Source organism: Bactrocera oleae, chromosome 5 (assembly GCF_042242935.1).
Source record: "Bactrocera oleae isolate idBacOlea1 chromosome 5, idBacOlea1, whole genome shotgun sequence".
NCBI classification, from domain to species: Eukaryota; Metazoa; Arthropoda; class Insecta; order Diptera; family Tephritidae; genus Bactrocera; species Bactrocera oleae.
The window spans coordinates 12,533,358-12,553,401 of record NC_091539.1 but is presented as its reverse complement, the minus strand read 5'-3'; the positions used below and the strand labels follow the sequence as shown (position 1 = coordinate 12,553,401).

Genomic DNA, 20,044 nt, shown 5'->3' with positions numbered 1-20,044 from the left:
ATATAAAAGCTATTAAAATTCAACCAACTCGGAACTAGCCACAAAAAGTTGTATATAATATTAGATACACAGTGTGTATGAAGTGATTGTATATAAACTATATACGCATGTACATGGGAAACTCACCTATTAATGTACAGCAGAGATATAAAACTGCAAACGCATGCAAACCGCATACGCGCCACCGCTGTTGTTGCTGTTGCTTGTGTTGCCCCATAATTGTAAACTTGTTGCTGCGTCCCTTCAACTTCGCTGCGCACGTTTAGCGTGTATGCTTTAGTGTCTCCTTATATATTTGAGTGTGTGTGTGCTGATTTATTTTTAGCAGCACTGACCGGCTTCACTTTTTTCAATTATCGTCACAAATAAGCGCACAACACAAAAATGTGCCAAAAAAATGTGTGCCGTTTACACTTTTTTCGTATAAAATTGCAAATTGTTGTTGTTTTTTTATAGTTTTGTTATAGTAAATTTTTACTTCCAATTAATTTCGCAGCGCGTGTGTTCTAATTCACCGCATTTATTTATTTGTATTGCAAAAAGCTTGCTTTTATTTATTATTTAGCAATTTGAGTTTTGCAGCAATACTTCGCTGTTAGCTGCCGTCAGCTTTCAATCACTTTGGTTGTTGTAGCGTTGCTACTTTTTAAACACTTTTCACACTAGTAATTTTTAGTGTAAGCTTTTTTGCCTTTGTTTTTGGTTGTGTTATCGGTTTTTATGACTGGAAAAGCTGTTTGCCGGCAAACTAAATTAATTTTGGATCACAAAAGTAATCTTGTTAATTTACAGCTGCGTTGCAGGTTGTGGTAAGGAAATATGCTGAAATTGAAAAATAAACAAAATTTAGTGAACGATTGGAAAACATATTTCTTGTAAACAAAAAAATTGTTTACTGCAAAAAGTATATCTTAAAATATAACACTTATATTTAGAAGTTCGAGCTTATATATAATAAAAGAAAACTGATTCCTTGTCGACTACTCTAAACACCATTTTGGAATTGGAATACTTAGACCAAAAAAAAAAAGGCGAACATTTAAAATTTTTTATTAGACTTTTTACTATGGTTTATATTTTGCTTCAAAGCTGCTGAGTCATACACAAAGTTCCGGAAAAAACGAGCAAAATCGTTTCATAAATAGCGGAAATATAGATGTCACGAATTCAGCGGCACCTAGCGAGTGAGCTCTTAGGCTATACCAATAAAACTTTTCGAAAAATGCATTGCAAAATTAACAATTTCATAACTTTACTAACGAGTTAAATTGAATAATCTGCATCTCTTACTTCAATCTAAGTATAAACAAATCTACTAATCTTAATGCAACGCAATGGAAGATTGAAGACATACATCTCGAGAGTATTATCGAGAAAATTATTACGGTTATGGGCTTACTTAGTCCTACATAACAAACCATCTACACCTGTATTCCAAAAAATAGGAGCAAAATCGACAAATAAACAGGCAGTTTATAAATATCATGGACGCAGCTACACTTAGTGACTCGTGTGATAGTCTTTGATCTAGATCCTAGATAAAACGAGCATGATTGGATCATCAATAGATAATACTTACTCACCGATACCTAGCCTAAAAAGCTATTACTTTCCCGAAAAAATCGTAATACACACAATCCGAATCACTTCCTTAACTAACTAAGCAGCTTTTCCGCTTATCAAGTACTTTGCGCTCGAATTCATTTATCTAAATGCATTTATCGACTTAGTACGGGGAAATATGCCATATAGTTATAAAAACATTTCATAATTGTAAGTCGAAGTAAACGAAATCGCCCCACAAATAGCGCCACCTATCGAAAAGTTTAAGCACAGCATCAGCTGTAGAATAATTCTAAGATGAATGTGTGGATTTGGTTTACAGGCTTCTGTGCTTTAGTTTTAAAAAAAATTATTTATTACTAATTTATTTATTGAAATATTTTTTAAATCGAAAAATGATCTCAAGATTAATATTAATTAGTCTTTTTTAAGCAAGAAATCAATAGTGAATAGTCACTCGCCTAATTAAACTTTAACCTCGCAGTTTGTCAATAGTTTGACAGCATCACATTTGCATTGCTGTCAGAATAATATGTTGACAGTTAACTTGACAGCAGCAGCTTTGCATGCACCGAGACGAGTGGTTTAAAATATCAGTAAGTACTCTCTGAAGAGTTAAAATTTTTGCAGTGAAGATGCAACGTCAAACAATTTTAATGCTATGAAGCAAAATTTTATGCATTCTTAATATTTTATGCATTTAAAATTTTATGCAAGTGTAGAAATATATTCTCGCATGCATAATTCAACGAGCTTTCACCTTTAAAAAATGAATGACTAAATGTGCAAGACATTTTACATACACTACACCGAATTCCTGCTTGCCAACAACAAATGCAACACCGAATACCTGACTGACATTTGAGAATTCATCTCGGAGCAAAGCTTGTATGCTGTGGACAGGATGACCTATTTGGCTTTGTCGATTTTTTTGCTCAGCAACACAAGAGTAAATTATACATAAATGCATACTTGTAGAAATAAATATGTCTGAATATGCTTACATATAAGAGCACAAAAGGGCATAATGTTGAAGATTTATATATATTATATATAAAGGTAAATGTTTCATATAATATTATACTTATGTATATATGTATATAGTATTGTGTATAACTGCACATTTAGTTAACCACTCTACAACTTGCCACTTTGCTTTGCTTTTGCCTTTCAACTCAATCAGTTGCATGCAGCCGTTGCACGACTCACTGCACGACCAAATTTGTAATGTTGCCTCAATTAACCTTAAAATCCTAGCGTTGTAAATGGGGCACTTCAAGTGCAGCAACACCAATGTCAAGGGTTATTAGGGCAATTTTATTACATGAGCAACTGCTAACGAAGGGAAGTGTATATATGTAATATAATATAATTTAGTTGGGAGCTGAATGGTAATTCGACGCTTAATTTGATAATTTAGTGGCAATGAGTGCATATACTATAGAAACGTGCTTTTCATGCTATTATTTACACTTGCAGCAAATTTCTGTATTTATATAAATATTTTTTAAATTGAGAAGGACCAGTCCGAAGTTAACTAGTTTGTATTTAGTTGTATTATTTACACTTGCAGCAATGTCCTGTAGTCATATAAATATTTTTTAAATTGAGAAGGACTAGTTCGAAGTTAACTATTTTGTATTTTAGTTGCAATGTATTAAAATAATGCATGTAAAAATGAAATTGATGACTTTCTAGTAAGACTTGTCCGAAATTAACTAGTAGTAGTAACTAGTTACAAATTATAAAATTTATACAAATATAATAAAAAATTAAGCGGACGTTATTTTTGTGTTATATTATGTGATGTTAACATCACATTATTATTTTTGAAAGTGGCTAGCCTGAAATTACATAGTTTATTGTCGTGTTAGTAAGGTACCAAGATTATATTATATCCCATTTATTATAGCTTTGTATCGACTTGAGTAGAACTACAGGTTGGTTAAAAATTTTCTGCGCGCGGAATGAAAAAATACTGTTTTCGGTACGAAATATATTTTTTATTTAATATAATCTCCCTTAACTTCAATACACTAATACTTAATACTTGAAAAAAAAAAAATTTGGAGCTATTAATGTTATTTCTTAGTGATAGTAGACACTTCACAACCAACCTGTATGCGGAAATTAGCTAGTTTGTAACTAGTTGAAAAATAGCAGTTATTGAAATAATATATTTTAAAGATTTTTTTGCACTTCTTTGATTGTTTTATTTGCGTAATGTTCTATTGCTAATCTCTCCGCCTTTTCGTTTGTACTGGCCGAATTTATTTATGCCAGTTGTTTGTTCTATGCGCCAATCTGCTCCTTTTGCTAAATCGAGGACAGCTATGCTAATATGTAAGAAACTGAATATCAATAAATTAGTTCCTAAAAATAATTATCACTTCTTCAATACTTTGCAATTATTTTGTCTCATTTTCCCACGCTCGAAACTTACGCCAAACATGTGCGCAGGCGCGCCTTTGCATGGCTTCCTTATGTAAATACAGATCTATTTGTACAATATATATGCGTGCTTGACAACATTGCAATGACAGCGAAATAAATTTCATTTGAAATGCACAACAAGATCACCTGTCGGCTTTGTCGCTCGTCTATTGCAACTAACTCAGTGTGAACGTTCGCTTTCGCTGATCTTCGCTACTCTACGCCGATTCATTGCTCACTTTTGGCGCTAATAAATTTTTCTATTGGCGTATTTATTTCGAGCATTTTTTAGCGCTTGCACGCAATCTAAAGTGCAATTGGAATTTATTTATTATGTCTGCGCTAATTGACAGCTTTAGTTGTTCATTGGAAACAATTGGCAGTTCATTCTAATTTCTATGGAAAATTGCTGGAACGCTTACAAAAATAATTTTTATTCAGAAATTGTATTTAGCATTAAACACTCGTCACAAACTCGTTGTTATCTCTTCGAACATGTATTTTAACTCGCTTTAAACACTTTATTGTTTTGGTGTTTAAGAAGGTACATGACGGTATTGCGTCGATAATTAACTGCAAAGCTGCATAACTCTTGAGAGCTCACCAGCCCATACATACGAACAACGCGTTGTTCATAAAAAACAAATACTAAACCCTTACGATGGCGTACGATCAATGCTGTGTACAGTCCTTTGTGAAGCCAGCGGCCAGTGTTGATACTTTAAATGAAAAATATTGTCATTTTCTATATAATGATTATATTTGAGGGGTAATCCACGAATCTACAAAATATTATTAATGGGATTCAACAACTTAGTACAATCCGTTTTTTTCTTATCTTTTAGGTTATATTCTAGGTTTTTCGTAAATAATTAATTAAAAAACGGTTTTCATTCAACCAAACAACTGATTATTTGTAATAAATAATCGCATGAATGAGTTCCCATCAAATGTTAATAGACTACCAAACAGAAATAATAAACAATCTAGACGCATTGGCTGAATGGAACTCACATAAACATAATGTATTTGTTTTCGCAACTCATTTGTATGCCGTGTATGTATGCGTGTGTGTGGTGAAGACAAATCGAAAAATCGCGAATTGTAAATAAATAAAAGCCTGTGAATGCAAACAAATGCGAATATGGCAATATGAGAACAAAAGCATGCTCTCATTACGGCTTTGATTCTATTGATGAGTATCACGTACTTTCGGAAAAAGTTTAAAAAATGTAAACAACAAGTGAAAAATTTAAATTTAAAATTAAAACAAAAATTAATTTTTTTTGAATGCAAGAAAAATTTTAAATAAAATAATTTATGAAATAAAATTTATAAAAATAATATACATATATAAAAAAAACTTGAAAAGGTATTTAAAAACCGGGTTTATTTTTTATTTGCATAAATTTTAAAATATTAACAAACATATAGCACTTAAAATATTTTTTTTTAAGATATAAAATATATTAACAAACAATTTAAATGAAAATAAATTTCGTCCCAAACAAAAAAAAAGAGGATATTGAAGTAAAATTATAATTTATAAATATTATTTTTTATCAATTTTGTAATAAAATAAACAAAAATAACGTTTTGCTATTAAAATTTAAAATTAAGTAAACTAAGTGAAATTCAAAATTAATATATAAAAAAATTAGAAATACTTATTTCAGTAATTTTTATAAAATTTTTTTAACTTCCCGCTAAGAAAATGGAAAATTTTCTAAAAATCGGGAAGATATTGGTTTCACCCCATTTTGCAAAAATCGAGTTTTCAACAGATCTCGACGTTCTGAGGGTCGAGGAAGCTTCCCCGAACATTTCTACAATGATGTCCGTCCGTATGTCTGTATGTATGTGTGGATGTAAGTGTGTGTGTGTGGATGTATGTGACCCTCTTATAACTATTAAACTGCTCAACCGATTTGAATAATTCATTGCACTTGAATTTCGTGTAAGTTTGAAAAATTTTGAAAAATCGTTTTTTTCGAATTTTTTCCAAACGACTTGACCGATCGACACCAAAAACTAATCAGTTCTAAACCTTGAAGAAACACATCGTCGCAAACCGGGTCGAAATCGGTTGATTTACTTGCTAGATATCGAAAACGAAAAATTTAGAAGAGCTCAAAAGCAGTGAAAAAAGCGAAATTTGAACGTTAGCGTATGAAATTAGAGGGAAGTTGCAGGGATGGCCCTTGAGGCCAACCGTTTCCCACATTTTTTTATCAAATTTTTTAAATTTACATTTCTTTAATTTTATTATGTTAATTATCAAAATGGCAATAATATAAGCAAAAATTTAAATAAAAAATTAGTATTTCTAAAAAAATTTCGTATTAATGAATTTTTATAGAAAAGAGAGTGACAATGGAAATCGAAAAGTACATACAAAATCAAATATTTAAAAAAATTCAAAATTTTTTTTTCAAAAATTTTTATAAGTTTTTCAATATTTTTTTATTTATTTTTTATTATTAATTTTGTTTAATTTGTTTAAAAAAATGTATGTAAAAAATCTTTTCAATAGAAAAACTTTTAACAGAAATCTGAACACAATTTTGAATGCAATTTAATTAACATCAACTAAATTGGTTAAAATATATTATTAAAAAAATTTGGAGAAATTTACTAAAGGATAAACATCAATATTAAAAAATTAATTATTGGAAAAAAATTAAAAACTCTTCATATTAAATATTTTTTTTGGTAACAAAACTTAATAATAAAAAAATTTAACAAAGTTGAGAACAAAAAAATTTTAAGAACTAAAAATATTTAAATAAAATAATATTTAAATAAAAATAAACGTTAGCTTTAAAAAGGAAGTTTATTAATTAAGTATTGCATAAAATAAAAAAAAATAAAAATTATTGAAATATTGCTAGAAAAGTGTGGTAAAAAATAATAAGCGTCATTAAAAGAAAATTAACTGTAAATAAATATTTAAAACTTTTTATTTAACTAAATTTCTTACAAATTTAAAATTATTTTTTAACTTTAAAAAAAACTTTATAAAAATTTGAACAAAACGAAAAAATGAATATGAATGAAAAATACACATCAAAGTTAAATAAGCAGAAATTAAAAAAAAATAAAATATTGTTTTCTTAGAAATATTTCTAGAAACGTTATAGTAATCAATATTAAAGAAAATGTTTGATTAAAAAATTTATTCAAATAATATTTTTTAAAAATTCCAGAAATATTTTTGAGTTCCTTTAAAAAGTTTGTAAGCACTTGCAGCATTGACACAAAATTTAATCGAGACATTTTACTACACACTTAGCATTTTCCGCTGACTATGAATCAAAATCAATTGCAGTGTCGCTTTGACTAAGCAATAGGCACAAAGTTGCAGTCTGTGTATAGCATCACGCTTGGACGCAACGCCTGAATGCAGGGACGCAGTTGAAGAGGCAAAAAGCAAATTGGCTTGGGAATGTTGACGGAGCGCAAAAAAGCACAAAAAATGCCAATAAAAAAGGAAATGAATGACACAAGAACGAACAAATAAATAAATAAATGTATAAATGGCCAGACAAGTACGAAAGAAGATATGTATATGAATAAATGGAAAATTGAAATCATAGATATGCAATTCATATGAAGCGTTATGCTTGAATATATGCAAATGTGGAGATGTAAATTTACATGAGAATTTACTTTTCACACACAAAGACACACACTTATGCACGTGAGCCTGTGACTGAGCACATAGCGGAACAAGTGCCAATGCTCGCTGGAGCGCTCCAAAGGAGCCAAGGGCAAAGGCAATGGCATGAATACAGTGACACTAGAATTGATGGCAACCAGTGGCTGCCAAAGCGGACTTACTTTATATACTTTTGGAACAATATTTCGACAGGCTAAAAGCATGCGGAGAATGGAAAAATCAGAAAAAAAAATTTTACAAAGCAACGTTCTAGTGTAAACCACAAAAAACGCTGAAATGCATCACTGTGCGCCGGGCTAAATTGGTAAACAGGCGAAATGTTCGCCACTCAAAACGCGAAAAAAGCGAAGAACGAAGAAAAAGGAAAGTACGTACATAAGAGCAGCTTCGCTTTGTGCGTGTCGTCTCTCGCTGATGCGTGAAGACGTGTGACAGTTGTGTGATTGGGAATGGAGGAGCGCGAGAATTATGAAGTCAATAGTGACAGTTGAATGTAAGAAATAATGGGCAGAGCCAAATAAAAGGATGCAGATAGCGAGCTCGAGATGTCGTGTGGGTAAAGAGTGCAAAGAACCCAACGCGACAGTAAATACTTAAATTTTGTACACAGTACTAGTAATTGAAACATAAATACTAAAAAGTCAGTTTAAAAATAATGTGTGCTTTCGAAAACACATTTTGGAAGTAAAATGAAGCTAGAGAAGGAAAAGGGAGCTGTATAAAAAAAATTTAGTTCGAAAAAGATTCTGCGAGGAGCAGCAAATAAATTTAAAGTGTCTAAGGAAATATACCTTCTATATGTATATTTCTATGCTTATTACAAATATATTTAAGATTTTTTATTATAGTAATTTTTTTGAGTTTATGAAAAATTTCGCTGATTTCCAGGTTAATTTTACTGGTTTTATGTTGAGATGACAAATTTTGTATACCAAATATGAATTTTTAAAATAAAGACTGAAATCGAGAATATATTTTAGTTTTCTCAAGAATATTATTATGAGAAATTTCATAAAACCACATTTACTGATGCGAATTTCGGTCTTCAGAAATAACTGAACTTCAGTCAAAAATATACTCTGCACGTTAAAATTCTAGTTTAAGAACATTTAAAATGTTTCTCAGATCTAAGAAGAGAAAAGTTATGAAATCAACTTTTCAAATTAAATTTTTTTTACAATACTTATTAGAAAATTTTGAAGAGTGCCATGATAATAAATGGTCTCCCCATTGCCCCGACCCAACATCTCGACCAATAAACCGACAATAACTGATTTCCGTTTGGACTAACTTTAAGTAAACTGTATTTACAAAGACTGAATGGAAAACGGTTTAAGCGAATATCTACTGTTAAAAAATCACCAAATTTCTATCTATTAATCATTCGCTATTACTCAGTAAAAACATTGCTAGAAGCACTCACTATTTTGAATTCAATTATCTAGATTTATCTTTATATAAAATATATATATTCTTCCTGTTTCCATAATAGATCACATAATAAAAAAAAATTTAACTTTGTATGAAGTATTTAAAAAAGCAAATAAAAACCTTGTTTCACTTAATCGATATTTAATAGATAAAAAATTGTAATTGTAATATCTTTTTACAGTTAAACCCAATATTAACATAATAATCTTTTACCTTTCTCTTGTTTACTGCAGAACATGTTCGAAATTCTTTATGAGAATGGCTTTAAAAAATAGAGCTCATGCACTAATATTGAAAATAGCCTAATTAAACTCACAATTACCAGTTACAACTGGAGAAATTTAACGAACTCAAGTACAGGTGATGAAATTTTTCCAAATCATAAATTTTTTACGTATATTAACTTTGCCACGATGTTTATAATACAGAAACGAAAACGTCGCAGACCCGATAACGTACATATGTGTATAAATGATCAGCGTGTCGGGCTGAGTCGATTTAGCCATGCCCGCCTGTCTGTCCGTCTATATACATGGGAACTAGTCCTTCAGCTTTTAAGATATTGATCTGAAATTTTACACACATCCTTTTCTAATAAAGAAGCAGCTCATTTGTCAGAACTGCCGATATCGAACCACTAGAGGATTGATCGAGTTATCTGCACGAAATTTGGCATGGAATATTGCCTAAGGCAACAGTGCAATCTCTAAAGAACGTGTTAAGATCGGATCACTATAGCATATAGCTACCATACATACTGAACGTTTGGAATCAAGTGCTTATATGGAAAACTTCTTCATTTGAAGAGATATTTTCACGAAATTTTGCAAGTTCAAGGATACGGTGTAATCTTCACAGTAATTGTTGAGATCGAGTCACTATAGAATATAGCTGTCATACAAACTGACCGATTAAACTCAAGTCCTTTTTTATTTTACCAGGTATCTTTAGTATTCCAATTGTATAGATTTTATAATGTTCTCCATTTTTTCCTGCTGGGTCTTCATCAAACTAGTTTGACTGCTTGCCTTTGCCATTGTTCTCCCTCTTAACGCGCTTGTTACTGCTGCACTAGCTCCTTGCGAGCACTCATGCAGGTGTTAACGGAAATTAACCGACTCAAGGCTGCAGAAGGCCGAGTTTTGGAATGGCGCTTGCAAAGCCAATGCGGCGAGATGTGTGCAGAAGAGGCACACATACATATGTTCATACATACATATTTATATGCTATGTACGGTATGCATGCCGGCACGTTGATACGTGCATATAATGTAAAAAATACTGTACGTGTGTTTGTTTTGCCTGTGGATATGTATGTATTTTAGTATGTATGTGTGATTTTAGTGTTGGTATGCTTAAAAAATGATGTTCTTGTGTCTATTTACATACCAATGAATTTGTAAGAACCCCAAAACTGTTTGTTGCACAAAAGAATTGCCACCGATTTAGCGCGAAACAAGTGGAAAATAAATATTTAGTTGTGTAGGTAGAAAAAAAGCAACACAAAAAAATTAAAAGCAAAAGTACACGCAATGAATTGCTAATAAGCGTATGTATGTTTGTAAGCCAATAATAAATCTTAGCGATACAAAAACCAAACTAAGACGCACAGAGAAAGCCGCGCATAAAATAATTGAGTCGAAAGAAAAACAATAATAAAGAATACTAATCATAAGTCGTTGGACGCCACTGTTGTTGCAAACGCTTGTCTTTTTTATTATTTTGGGCTTGTGATTTTTATCACAACTTTTATGAGTACCTGACCAAATATGCTTATCGCCATTTAGCTATAAATTCGCTGCCACATTTTATGAGCAAAACTAAAAAAACAAAGCATAGACTGTGTGTGACAGTAATAGGCAACGAACAGGGAAACAAAGTAGTTAAACAGACATATGTACACACATGTGCATATAAATACTAATACTTGTAGGTATGTATCTGAGTAAGCAAACAAATAAGCTGTTTGGCTGGGGCAGATAAGATTGAGCAAAAAAGTTGCACAAATAAGTGGCAGGCAGACGTAAGTCTTTTGTGCTTATACATATTAGTATGTAAGTATCTTTATATAGGTATGTATATAAGTATATTCATATAGCTGTATATATGTATGGTTATGTGCATATAAGAAAATTTTTATTATTCATGTGCGCTTAACATACATGCAACACTGACTTTTTACTCCTCACATATATATTATATATATTACATATAAATAAGACGCTTCTACCACGTCTTTACGAACACAAACACATACACACACATGTCTGGCGCTGCTAGTAGTGTGCGTGCAAACTAGCCAGCGTCTCTTTGGCCAACTGACGCTTTACCTGTCCAACTGGCTAAAGCATATTCTGCTTAGTGGGGAATGCAATCAGCATAACACAACAACAACAGAAAGCACACACAGCTACATATATATATAGATATATATATAAGCTACAAAGCAACTTCGCAGAATCGAGAACAATTTATTTTCATACTCTTTTTACGCTCTCAAAACGTACACACGCCGTTAAAACTGAAGTCGCACGCCTTTGTAAATATATATTTGTATTTGTAGACAAATAAAAAATGGTGTAAATAAAAAAAATATTTTCTAAATAAAAAAAAAAATACCGTAAATATGAAAAATAGTTTACAAATATGAAAAATACTGACGTTCATAAAAATGCGAAATCATAAATGCAGCGCTGCTCGGAGATAAAGTGCTTTTTTGTTGCTCAGGCTATTATAGTGTCACTATAAAGAGTCGCATCAACGGTGAGTAGATATCTAAAAAATGTCATATATGTTGCAATAGCGACCTATCTAGCTTTACAGCTGTAACTACCTTGGCTCTCTGGTTTACCCATACAACCAAAACGAACGCGCTGGCGATAAAAGCTCGAATTCTTATGACGCAGAGCTGATTTCTCAGAACGCGATGACGAACTAAGTAGAGTGCAGGTGAATAGTAAAAATTTTGAATCAGAAATGTGCAAAATACTATAAAGCTTAGTAAAAGTGATAAATGCAAAGTAGAGTGGGATAAAAAAGTTAAAAAAATATGATTGTTTTCTCTAAGATAACGTGAAAATATTGTCCGAAATTACAATTAAAAAAATTTGGTAAAGTTTCTGCTCCTAATATTAATATTAATAAGTAGCGCTTTGTGATTTTTGATTTCCCTTTTAAACAACGCAGCATTATTTTGATTCTTAATGAATTTGAACAAAATATTGTACAGTGAAAATTAGTTATATATTCTTGTAAGGAATTTAACGATCTTCAAAAACGATCTATTCTACTAGAAGTCGACTTGTTCAAAACATAATCGGGGTCAAAGTCCAACGTTAAATCAAAAAATATAATTTTTACGATTATGAAGAAACGATCTTAAAATATATATTTTAAATAAGTAAAATTGTAAATGAAAAAAATTTTCGAAAATATTCTAAATTGATGTTTCAACTAAGAATTTCGGAATGTAGCAAAAAGCACAAAACAAACACATGTTTTCAATTCGAAAAAATTCCTTAAACCGCTTAAAAAATTAGATTTGTTTTGAATTCAGCATTGAGCATGAAAAAGTAATATGCAAAAAATATTAATTGAAACTTACGAAACTGTCTTAAATTTTCAAAAAAAAAAAAAATTACTGAGCTTAAACGCAAATGAAATGTATAAAAATCATTAAAACTTATTAGTTTATTTAAGAAAAATATTTTTATACTTTAATACAACTACAAAAACAAACAGCGAAGCCTTTGAAACAAAATTTGGAAATCTTTTATATATTAATATATAAGATTGGCCCCAATTTTTAAACCAAGTTATGTATAAAAATTTCTAGAGTTTTTATGAAATATTAAAAAAAAAAAACTTGACTAGAATTAAAAAAAAAAGTCTTTTACAATTTATCTTTGCCAAAACATATACCAAAATAATACTTTGTATTTATATTTCAAATGATACACAGCTTTGCCATTAAACAGTTTTTTTATTTAATTTTTATATATATGTATATATTATTATTTTTATTAAAAAAAACAAATGTTTTTAATTGAACTTAACAGTTTTTCAGTGGAAATATTTAAAACAGCAAATTTTATGCCAAAAAAATGTTATTAAAATATTTTTGCCGAATAAATTGTTAGAAAAAAATATTAATGTGCCAAAACAATTTCTAAAAAAATTTTAAATTATATGTATACAATAATTAACATTTTTAAATTTATTATTATAATTATCATAAGAAACAATTTTTTAAATTAATTTGAGCATATCTTTAGAGCAAATATTTTGTTATAAATCAAGCAGCGCAAATAAAAAAAAATTTTATTTAGAAATTATTTGAAATATTTTTTTATTTTTTATTGTAAGCATAAAAAGTAGCCAAATTTTTTAAATTATATTTACAAGCTTTCATTGTATAGGTTTGATCATTTAGCTAAAAGCTAAAGCCGCAAGGTTGTTAAAATTAAAATCGTATTACGTTTTTTCTTAAACAAATATTTGAAGTTATTTATATGACTTTCTTTTTAAATTGCTCACACCTTTTCATTAATGAAAAAATGTATGTACATATGCATGTATATGTATTGCCCTTGGAAATTTGAAACATTTTCTCTTGACATTTTTCAGCACTTTTCACTTACAAAAACGCTTCCTTTCCTTTTCTCTAATTACAAGGGCATCGCGACTTGTCATTTTTCAAGTTTTTGCCACCTGTGTAATTAGAAGCCATAAATAACACTACCAAAAAAACAACGAAAATTACATACTCCACAATGTCGATACGCGCAACAACAATAGTAACTACAGAAACAGCTGAAGAGCGTAACGATCGCCAACAATTAGCGGCAAATTAATTTCTTTATTATTTTGTTTTATAACCGTAAATGGCTAGCAGTTATGTCGGGAAGTTATGTTTTGTGTTTTAAAATTGTTGTTGCCTTTTTACTTGCAAGTATTCATGCAGACATACAGACATATGCGCATATGTATGCATTATTAATGATCATATTTCATGCTTTTTGTTGTTGTTTAAATATTTTTGAAATTAAACATAACTCAACGCTAATTATGTGCAACAACATTGGTCTCAGTGCGTTGAGAATAATGACAGCCGAAAGCAAGGCGCGTAAAAGATATGAAAGGTAGGCTGAGGGAAATTAAATTTTCGAAAGTTGTTTTTGTTCTTTCCAATTTTTTTTATTTTAGTATTATTTTTTTAATGATAGGTACAATGAACCATTGTGCAGCGCTTGGGTTAGGAAAACTTGTATTGTAAGAATATGAACGCTGTAATTGCTGAGTGATGAATGATGACTAAGTTAAAGAATCATAAAAGAAACTCTGTAGAAATTAGTTTAAGCGCCTTTAAGGTTGGAAAGTTGGGTTTTACTGCATTTTTTTTTATTGCTTGTTACTTTGGAAAGTATTATATTTTAATGCGCTAAAAAGCGAGTAAGTGGGTTCAAACAGCTTGTTTAAGCCTGGTAAAACAAATGGAGAGCAAATATAAAGAATTGAAATTATATATAAATAAATATGTAAATGTCAAAAACATATTTTGAGACTGAAAATTTTTTCCCAAGTATTTTTTTGTATGAGAAAGTCGAATTTTTAAACAACTTTAGTACATTAATTTTGAAAGAGCTAGCTCTATTTAAAGTTCCGCAAACATAATCATTTTTTGTATATTATAAACAAGTTGAACGAAAGTTTTTTAGAATATCAAAAAAAAATTTTTTAAAGAAAGCGTTATTAAGCGCATGAATGTGAAAAGAGCAACGCTGCATTTTCATTGGCCAGCTGTCGATTTTGCTCTCGCTGTCAACATGCTTGCTATTATGAGCCTTGAAGTGAGCGTTAGTAATATTAAGAGGAGTTCACTAAGGAATTCACTAAGGCGGAAGGCAGTATTTTATATTTTCAATTATTTTGTCGGATGATACTTCAGATTACTTGAGAATAAAATACAGTTATGAAGATAATTTTAAAGCGTTAAAGCATAGAATTAAAAACCAGAAATATCAAGAATTTTTGTTGTAATCATGAACTGAATATCTATAGTTTATACTTTTGAACATAAAGAAACAAATTTTAGAAAGAAGAAAGTACTGGTTAGGCGTTTTTTTATTACATTATTAATTCAGAAAGAAAAGACTTGCATTTCCATAAATTTTTTAAATAGTTTGATAATTTAACTGAAATATTTACAATATTTTTAAAATATTGTTTGTTTAAAACAAAAAAACCTGACTGAAAAATAACTTTCAACTTTGTTGGATACTTCGTTGGGTTTCAAGCAAATCACCAGCTTAAAGTTTAGTTTAAAAATATCAGTAAATAAATCCAAAGCTATTCAAAAATTGCAAAATTTTCTCAATAAAAAAATCTTCATATTGCCTTGAAATCAACCGCAATTTGTTCTACAAGTTAACCGCAAACAATAACAAATGGGAATTGAGTGTGTTTATATGTATAACATTAAGACACAAATCTAGCCATAAATATGGAAATGTGCCTCTAAAAATATATTTCGAACTAATACATGCTTTTACTATGACTGCGACTATTTATTGAATTATGAAGGAAAATTCTACTGAAATCCATTGACTTACATTTCTGACGACTTGGAAGGAGATTGAGAAGTATAAGTAAGGGTTTCAAATAATATAGTTTAGCCATTTTTTTCATGTCGTCATATTTTATATGTTAATTTTTTTGTCAGAATTCTACTGAATTAATAACCCGCTTTGCCTTCCATCAGAGCAAGCTTATGCGTTCTACAATTTGAATACAAATTGAACTAGTTGTAAACCAGTGACGAACTGGAATATATAAAATCTAGGCTCAATTATTGTAAAAAAATACTTAAGACTGAGACTTTTGCCGCTACAAAAGATTTGAGAAATAAAATAGTATCAACTAGTATGTGGAGCCTTGCGTAATATTGGTATTTGAATAATGGTTTTAGAAAACAACTTTGTTAATCAACGTTACATTGTATACTCTGTACATGGTAAAATCGTATTAAGTTTGCCATGATGTTTGTAACACCCAGAAGGAAATGCCAGGGACCTCATAAAGTAGATGTATGAATGATCAGCGGAATGAGCTGAGTTGATTTAGACATTTCCGTCTGTCTGTATACACGTAGTATATCGTATATATACTAAGTCCTTGAGTCCCTGAGTTCTTGAGATACCGGTCTGAAATATTGCTGCTCATTTGTCGGAACTGAGGGTATTGAACTACTATCCATGGAGTTGCCATACAGATTGAACAAACAAGATATCTTCATGAAATTTAGAAGCGATTATTGTTCAAAGCAACGCTTTAATATCTGAAGAAATTCTTTAGATCGGACTACTATAGCATATAGCTGTCATACAAACTGATCGATCACACTCAAGTTCATGCAGGAAAATTTTTTAACTTGATGAGCTATTTTCACGAAATTTGGCAAGATTTACAATCTCATATATAGCTGCCATATAAACTAACCGATTACAATCAAGTTCTTATATCGAAACTTTTGATTTCTGGAGCTTTCGCTTGGCTGCCGTACCAAGCGTTTTTTTTTTGTTTCTTTAAAACTATTAATATTTCTCGCTTAAGCTATATATATATATATATATTATATATTTTGCTTGAACTTAATTTAAAAATTGTTTCCAGAACTTTGGTTATGATTTGCCTCAAGTTATTTGTATGCCAAAAAAATTATTGGCTTAAACAAAATTTGAAGTGGTGAAAAACCAATTTTTATTGCATAAATCCTTGAACTTCCCCTAAAGGAAAAGTTCTGAAGTTTGAATGATTTTATAATAAAAAAAAATTAATTTACAAAATTTTTAAAATTATCTAAATGTTTGCGAACAGCGCAATTAATATTATTATATAGTTTCTACGCACTTACAATTTAAAAGGCGACTGATTTAGTATAATTTTATGTTCCATAATTACTTAAAACTTTATTTATGGCTCAGCCAAATGTATTGCACCAATAAAGCTCCATATTCTATGATATATAATTTTATGTTATAATAATTTTAAATTATATATTTTAATAAGGTTTAAATAATTTTTTGAGAGTTTCTAAAAAGTTTGAGTTGGTTTAGTATAAATGAAATTTTCAAAAATTTTATTAAATTATTTATGAAACAGCCAAAATATTTTGAAACGAGAAATTGCAATTATTTTTATAAATTTGCTTAAAAATTTTTCCTACAGTATTTAAAAACCGAAATCGCTATGGAAGATTAATTTTTTATATAAAATTACAATTTTAAAAATTTAATTTCAAAATTTTGAGTCTAAAATTTTTGGCTGTATATAACTACTCATAGCGCAAAATATTTAAGAAAACTGTGGTGAAATATTATTTTAATAGTTTGTAGCTTTTGAAAATAACTAAATTTTTTCCAAAAAAATTATTTTTAATTTGACTAAAATGTTAAAAAAAAACTGCACAGAATTAAAAATCGAAAAGAAAACCAATATATAAATTCTAACTCCTTTTATTTTAAATTTAAAATTGTTAATTTAAAACTATTAGAGAACAAACTTTTCCAAATTTAAAACTCAAAAATTTTTATTAAAAATTCCAAAATTTTAAAAATTTCATTTAAAACTTTTTGTTTGTTTATAAACGTTTTTACAAAATTTTTGGTTGCATCTAACTACTCATAGCTCTTAAAGAAAATTATGTTGAAATAGTACTATTTTTATAGTTGGTCGCTTTTGAAAATAACAAAATGTTATAATTTGTATCACTTGAAAAAGTTTTGTTTTTTGAATAAAAAAAATCATAATTTTCTACTAGGTTAAGTTACATGGCTGTTTCCTCAAGATGGTGGGGATCTCACTTAGCTTTCCTCAAGGAGTTTGTAATATTTGAATATAAGCAAAATTAATATTTTTCCGTTTCTATGTCTGTTTTTAATAATTAAAAATATAGTCTTTTGAGCAAAAAAAAAACTACAATATAAAATTTAAATTGCTGCTGCTATTACTAGGAAACAAGAAATATAAAATTCAATTACATTAGTCGCAATGTCATTCACTTTAGTTTTTATTTTTCGTGTAAATTAATTTCGTAAACGCTAGCCAGCGTAACATAAAAGTAAAACAACTGCCGCCTTTGCAGCTTTTAATAACTCAAAACGCCGCTGCCAACACCAAACATTTATAAATAACGTTTGTTTTTGTTGTTGCTAGCATTCTTATATTTTCATATTTCGTTTGTGAAATATTTGCTACTCTACTTAATTTTTATTTTATTTTTATTTTTATTCTTTTTAACTTTTCTGCCTGTCGCATTCGCGTATTTCATTTTTCATTCGCCCCTAACACCGCTGTTAAACAAACAAACACACACGCACACATTTGCGCTTTGGAAAAATATTTCTCAATTTATTTAATATATTTTGCTCAACGTCACCAGCGCGTTTATCTGTTATTGCTGTTTGTTTTACTACTTTGCGCTTAACCGCTTTGTGGTTGACTGCCTTTTGGCCGTGTCTCTCACAGTGCGCTGGCAGCCGCGCGCAAAGTTGGTCAGAACAGTCAGAACTGGTTCACTGTGGAGTAGGGGTAAATGGGGGTGCCGGCCGGTGTGTGAAACAATGGCAACGCCTGCGAAACGTACCGGCCAAGCGTTTTGAAGCTTAAATCCAGTTTTGGTGTTGCAGGTACTAGCCAGCAGGCCAGGCACACAATGCAACAAGTTTCGAAAGCTGTACTGCTTAATGCTCAGCTGCAGCCAGCAATAATTATAATCAGTTTTTTCATGTCAAAAAATTATATTTTTTTAAAATAATTTTTTTTTACTAATTATTTTTCGTAAATATTTTTTTTTCTTAATTTTAGCTTATGAACAAGTAGTAATTCGTGTAACACCAACCATTTATTGCCCGTGCACCTGCGAAATCTGTAAATTTTCCGGCTGACACACTTGCCAAAACTCGCTGGCTGCTGGTAAGGCGCTCGTTAACACACACGCGTACAAATGCCAATAAGCGTTTTGACAGCGCACGAAAATTGTCAAAAGTCGGGACGGCGACACACTTTTTGTGTTTCTTGTGTGTGCTTTGGTTGCAGTATTTTCAGGAAACTTCTTAGCTTTTAACGCGCACTTTGCACACTATTTTTTTTAGATATATTTGCAATTTATTTTTTTTTTTAATAAAAATAAATTCGTTTGTTCGCAACGCGCGGCGTTCTGTACGAATTTTCTACGTTTTTTTATATTTTTTTAAAATATTTATTTATTTCTTCACACACAGTATAGAGCGCAGCGTCACCACAGAAGCGAAGAAACGAACTCAACGCAAGCGAATGCCAAATAGTACTGAAGTTGCGTACACTCGCGCGTTCAACAATCGCATCAACTCGGTGCGCTGGCGTTTGCCGTTACTAGCTGCTACGATGTTCGAAAATTTTTCGCCACCGCTACTCCTCGTCGTCGTCTACTGCTTGCTTTTGCCTCGCGTTAAGCTGTTTGAATTGTACTCCAAGTAGTTTTTGGTTTTGAGCGTTTTGCCGTTGTTCCAACTGCGCGCTGCGCTGCCAATGTTGATACTAAATGCCAGCGCCGCGTCATTATTTCGATAAAGTATCTCACAGATACAATTGGAAATGTTGCGCGCTGGTGTTGGTGCTGGCGGTGGTGAAGGTGGTAGTGACGTTGCGGCTAGCAACATGCCGGCCTGTGTATGAGAGAGTGAATGTTGCAGAGAGCACACGGAGATGTTTATAAGCATTTAGTGTTGCCGTGAGTTGATTGCAAACTAGTTGGGCCGTGCGTACCGTGAAGGAAGTAAGGATGTAGGCCGTTGTTCTATCTTTTGACTTATTATTATCTCCAGTTATTCTTCTTGATAAGCCATCTGGTTAGAGCATTCCGAAATAGGCCTTGATGAGTAGCCGGTTCTACGTTACTGG

The 20,044-nt window shown here is 30.6% G+C and overlaps 1 protein-coding gene across 7 annotated transcripts in view; it reads right to left on the bottom strand.

Annotated features, from left to right (window-relative positions):
- Fas2 (fasciclin 2) overlaps positions 1 to 19,669 on the bottom strand; it is a 226,722-nt gene extending 207,053 nt beyond the window's left edge. For 3 of the 7 annotated variants that reach the window (XM_036371146.2, XM_014229920.3, XM_070110272.1), the window contains exons 1-2: positions 19,005 to 19,667; positions 127 to 822 (exon numbers count right to left, since the gene is read on the bottom strand). In XM_036371146.2, the coding sequence (XP_036227039.1) occupies positions 127 to 217 (91 nt within the window). In that variant the 5' untranslated portion in view covers positions 218 to 822; positions 19,005 to 19,667. Of the gene's footprint in view, positions 1 to 126; positions 823 to 19,004 lie in introns of all 7 variants that reach the window. The other 4 variants (XM_036371147.2, XM_070110270.1, XM_036371145.2 and 1 more) reach the window with 3 other exon arrangements.
- Positions 19,670 to 20,044: the final 375 nt, after the last annotated feature.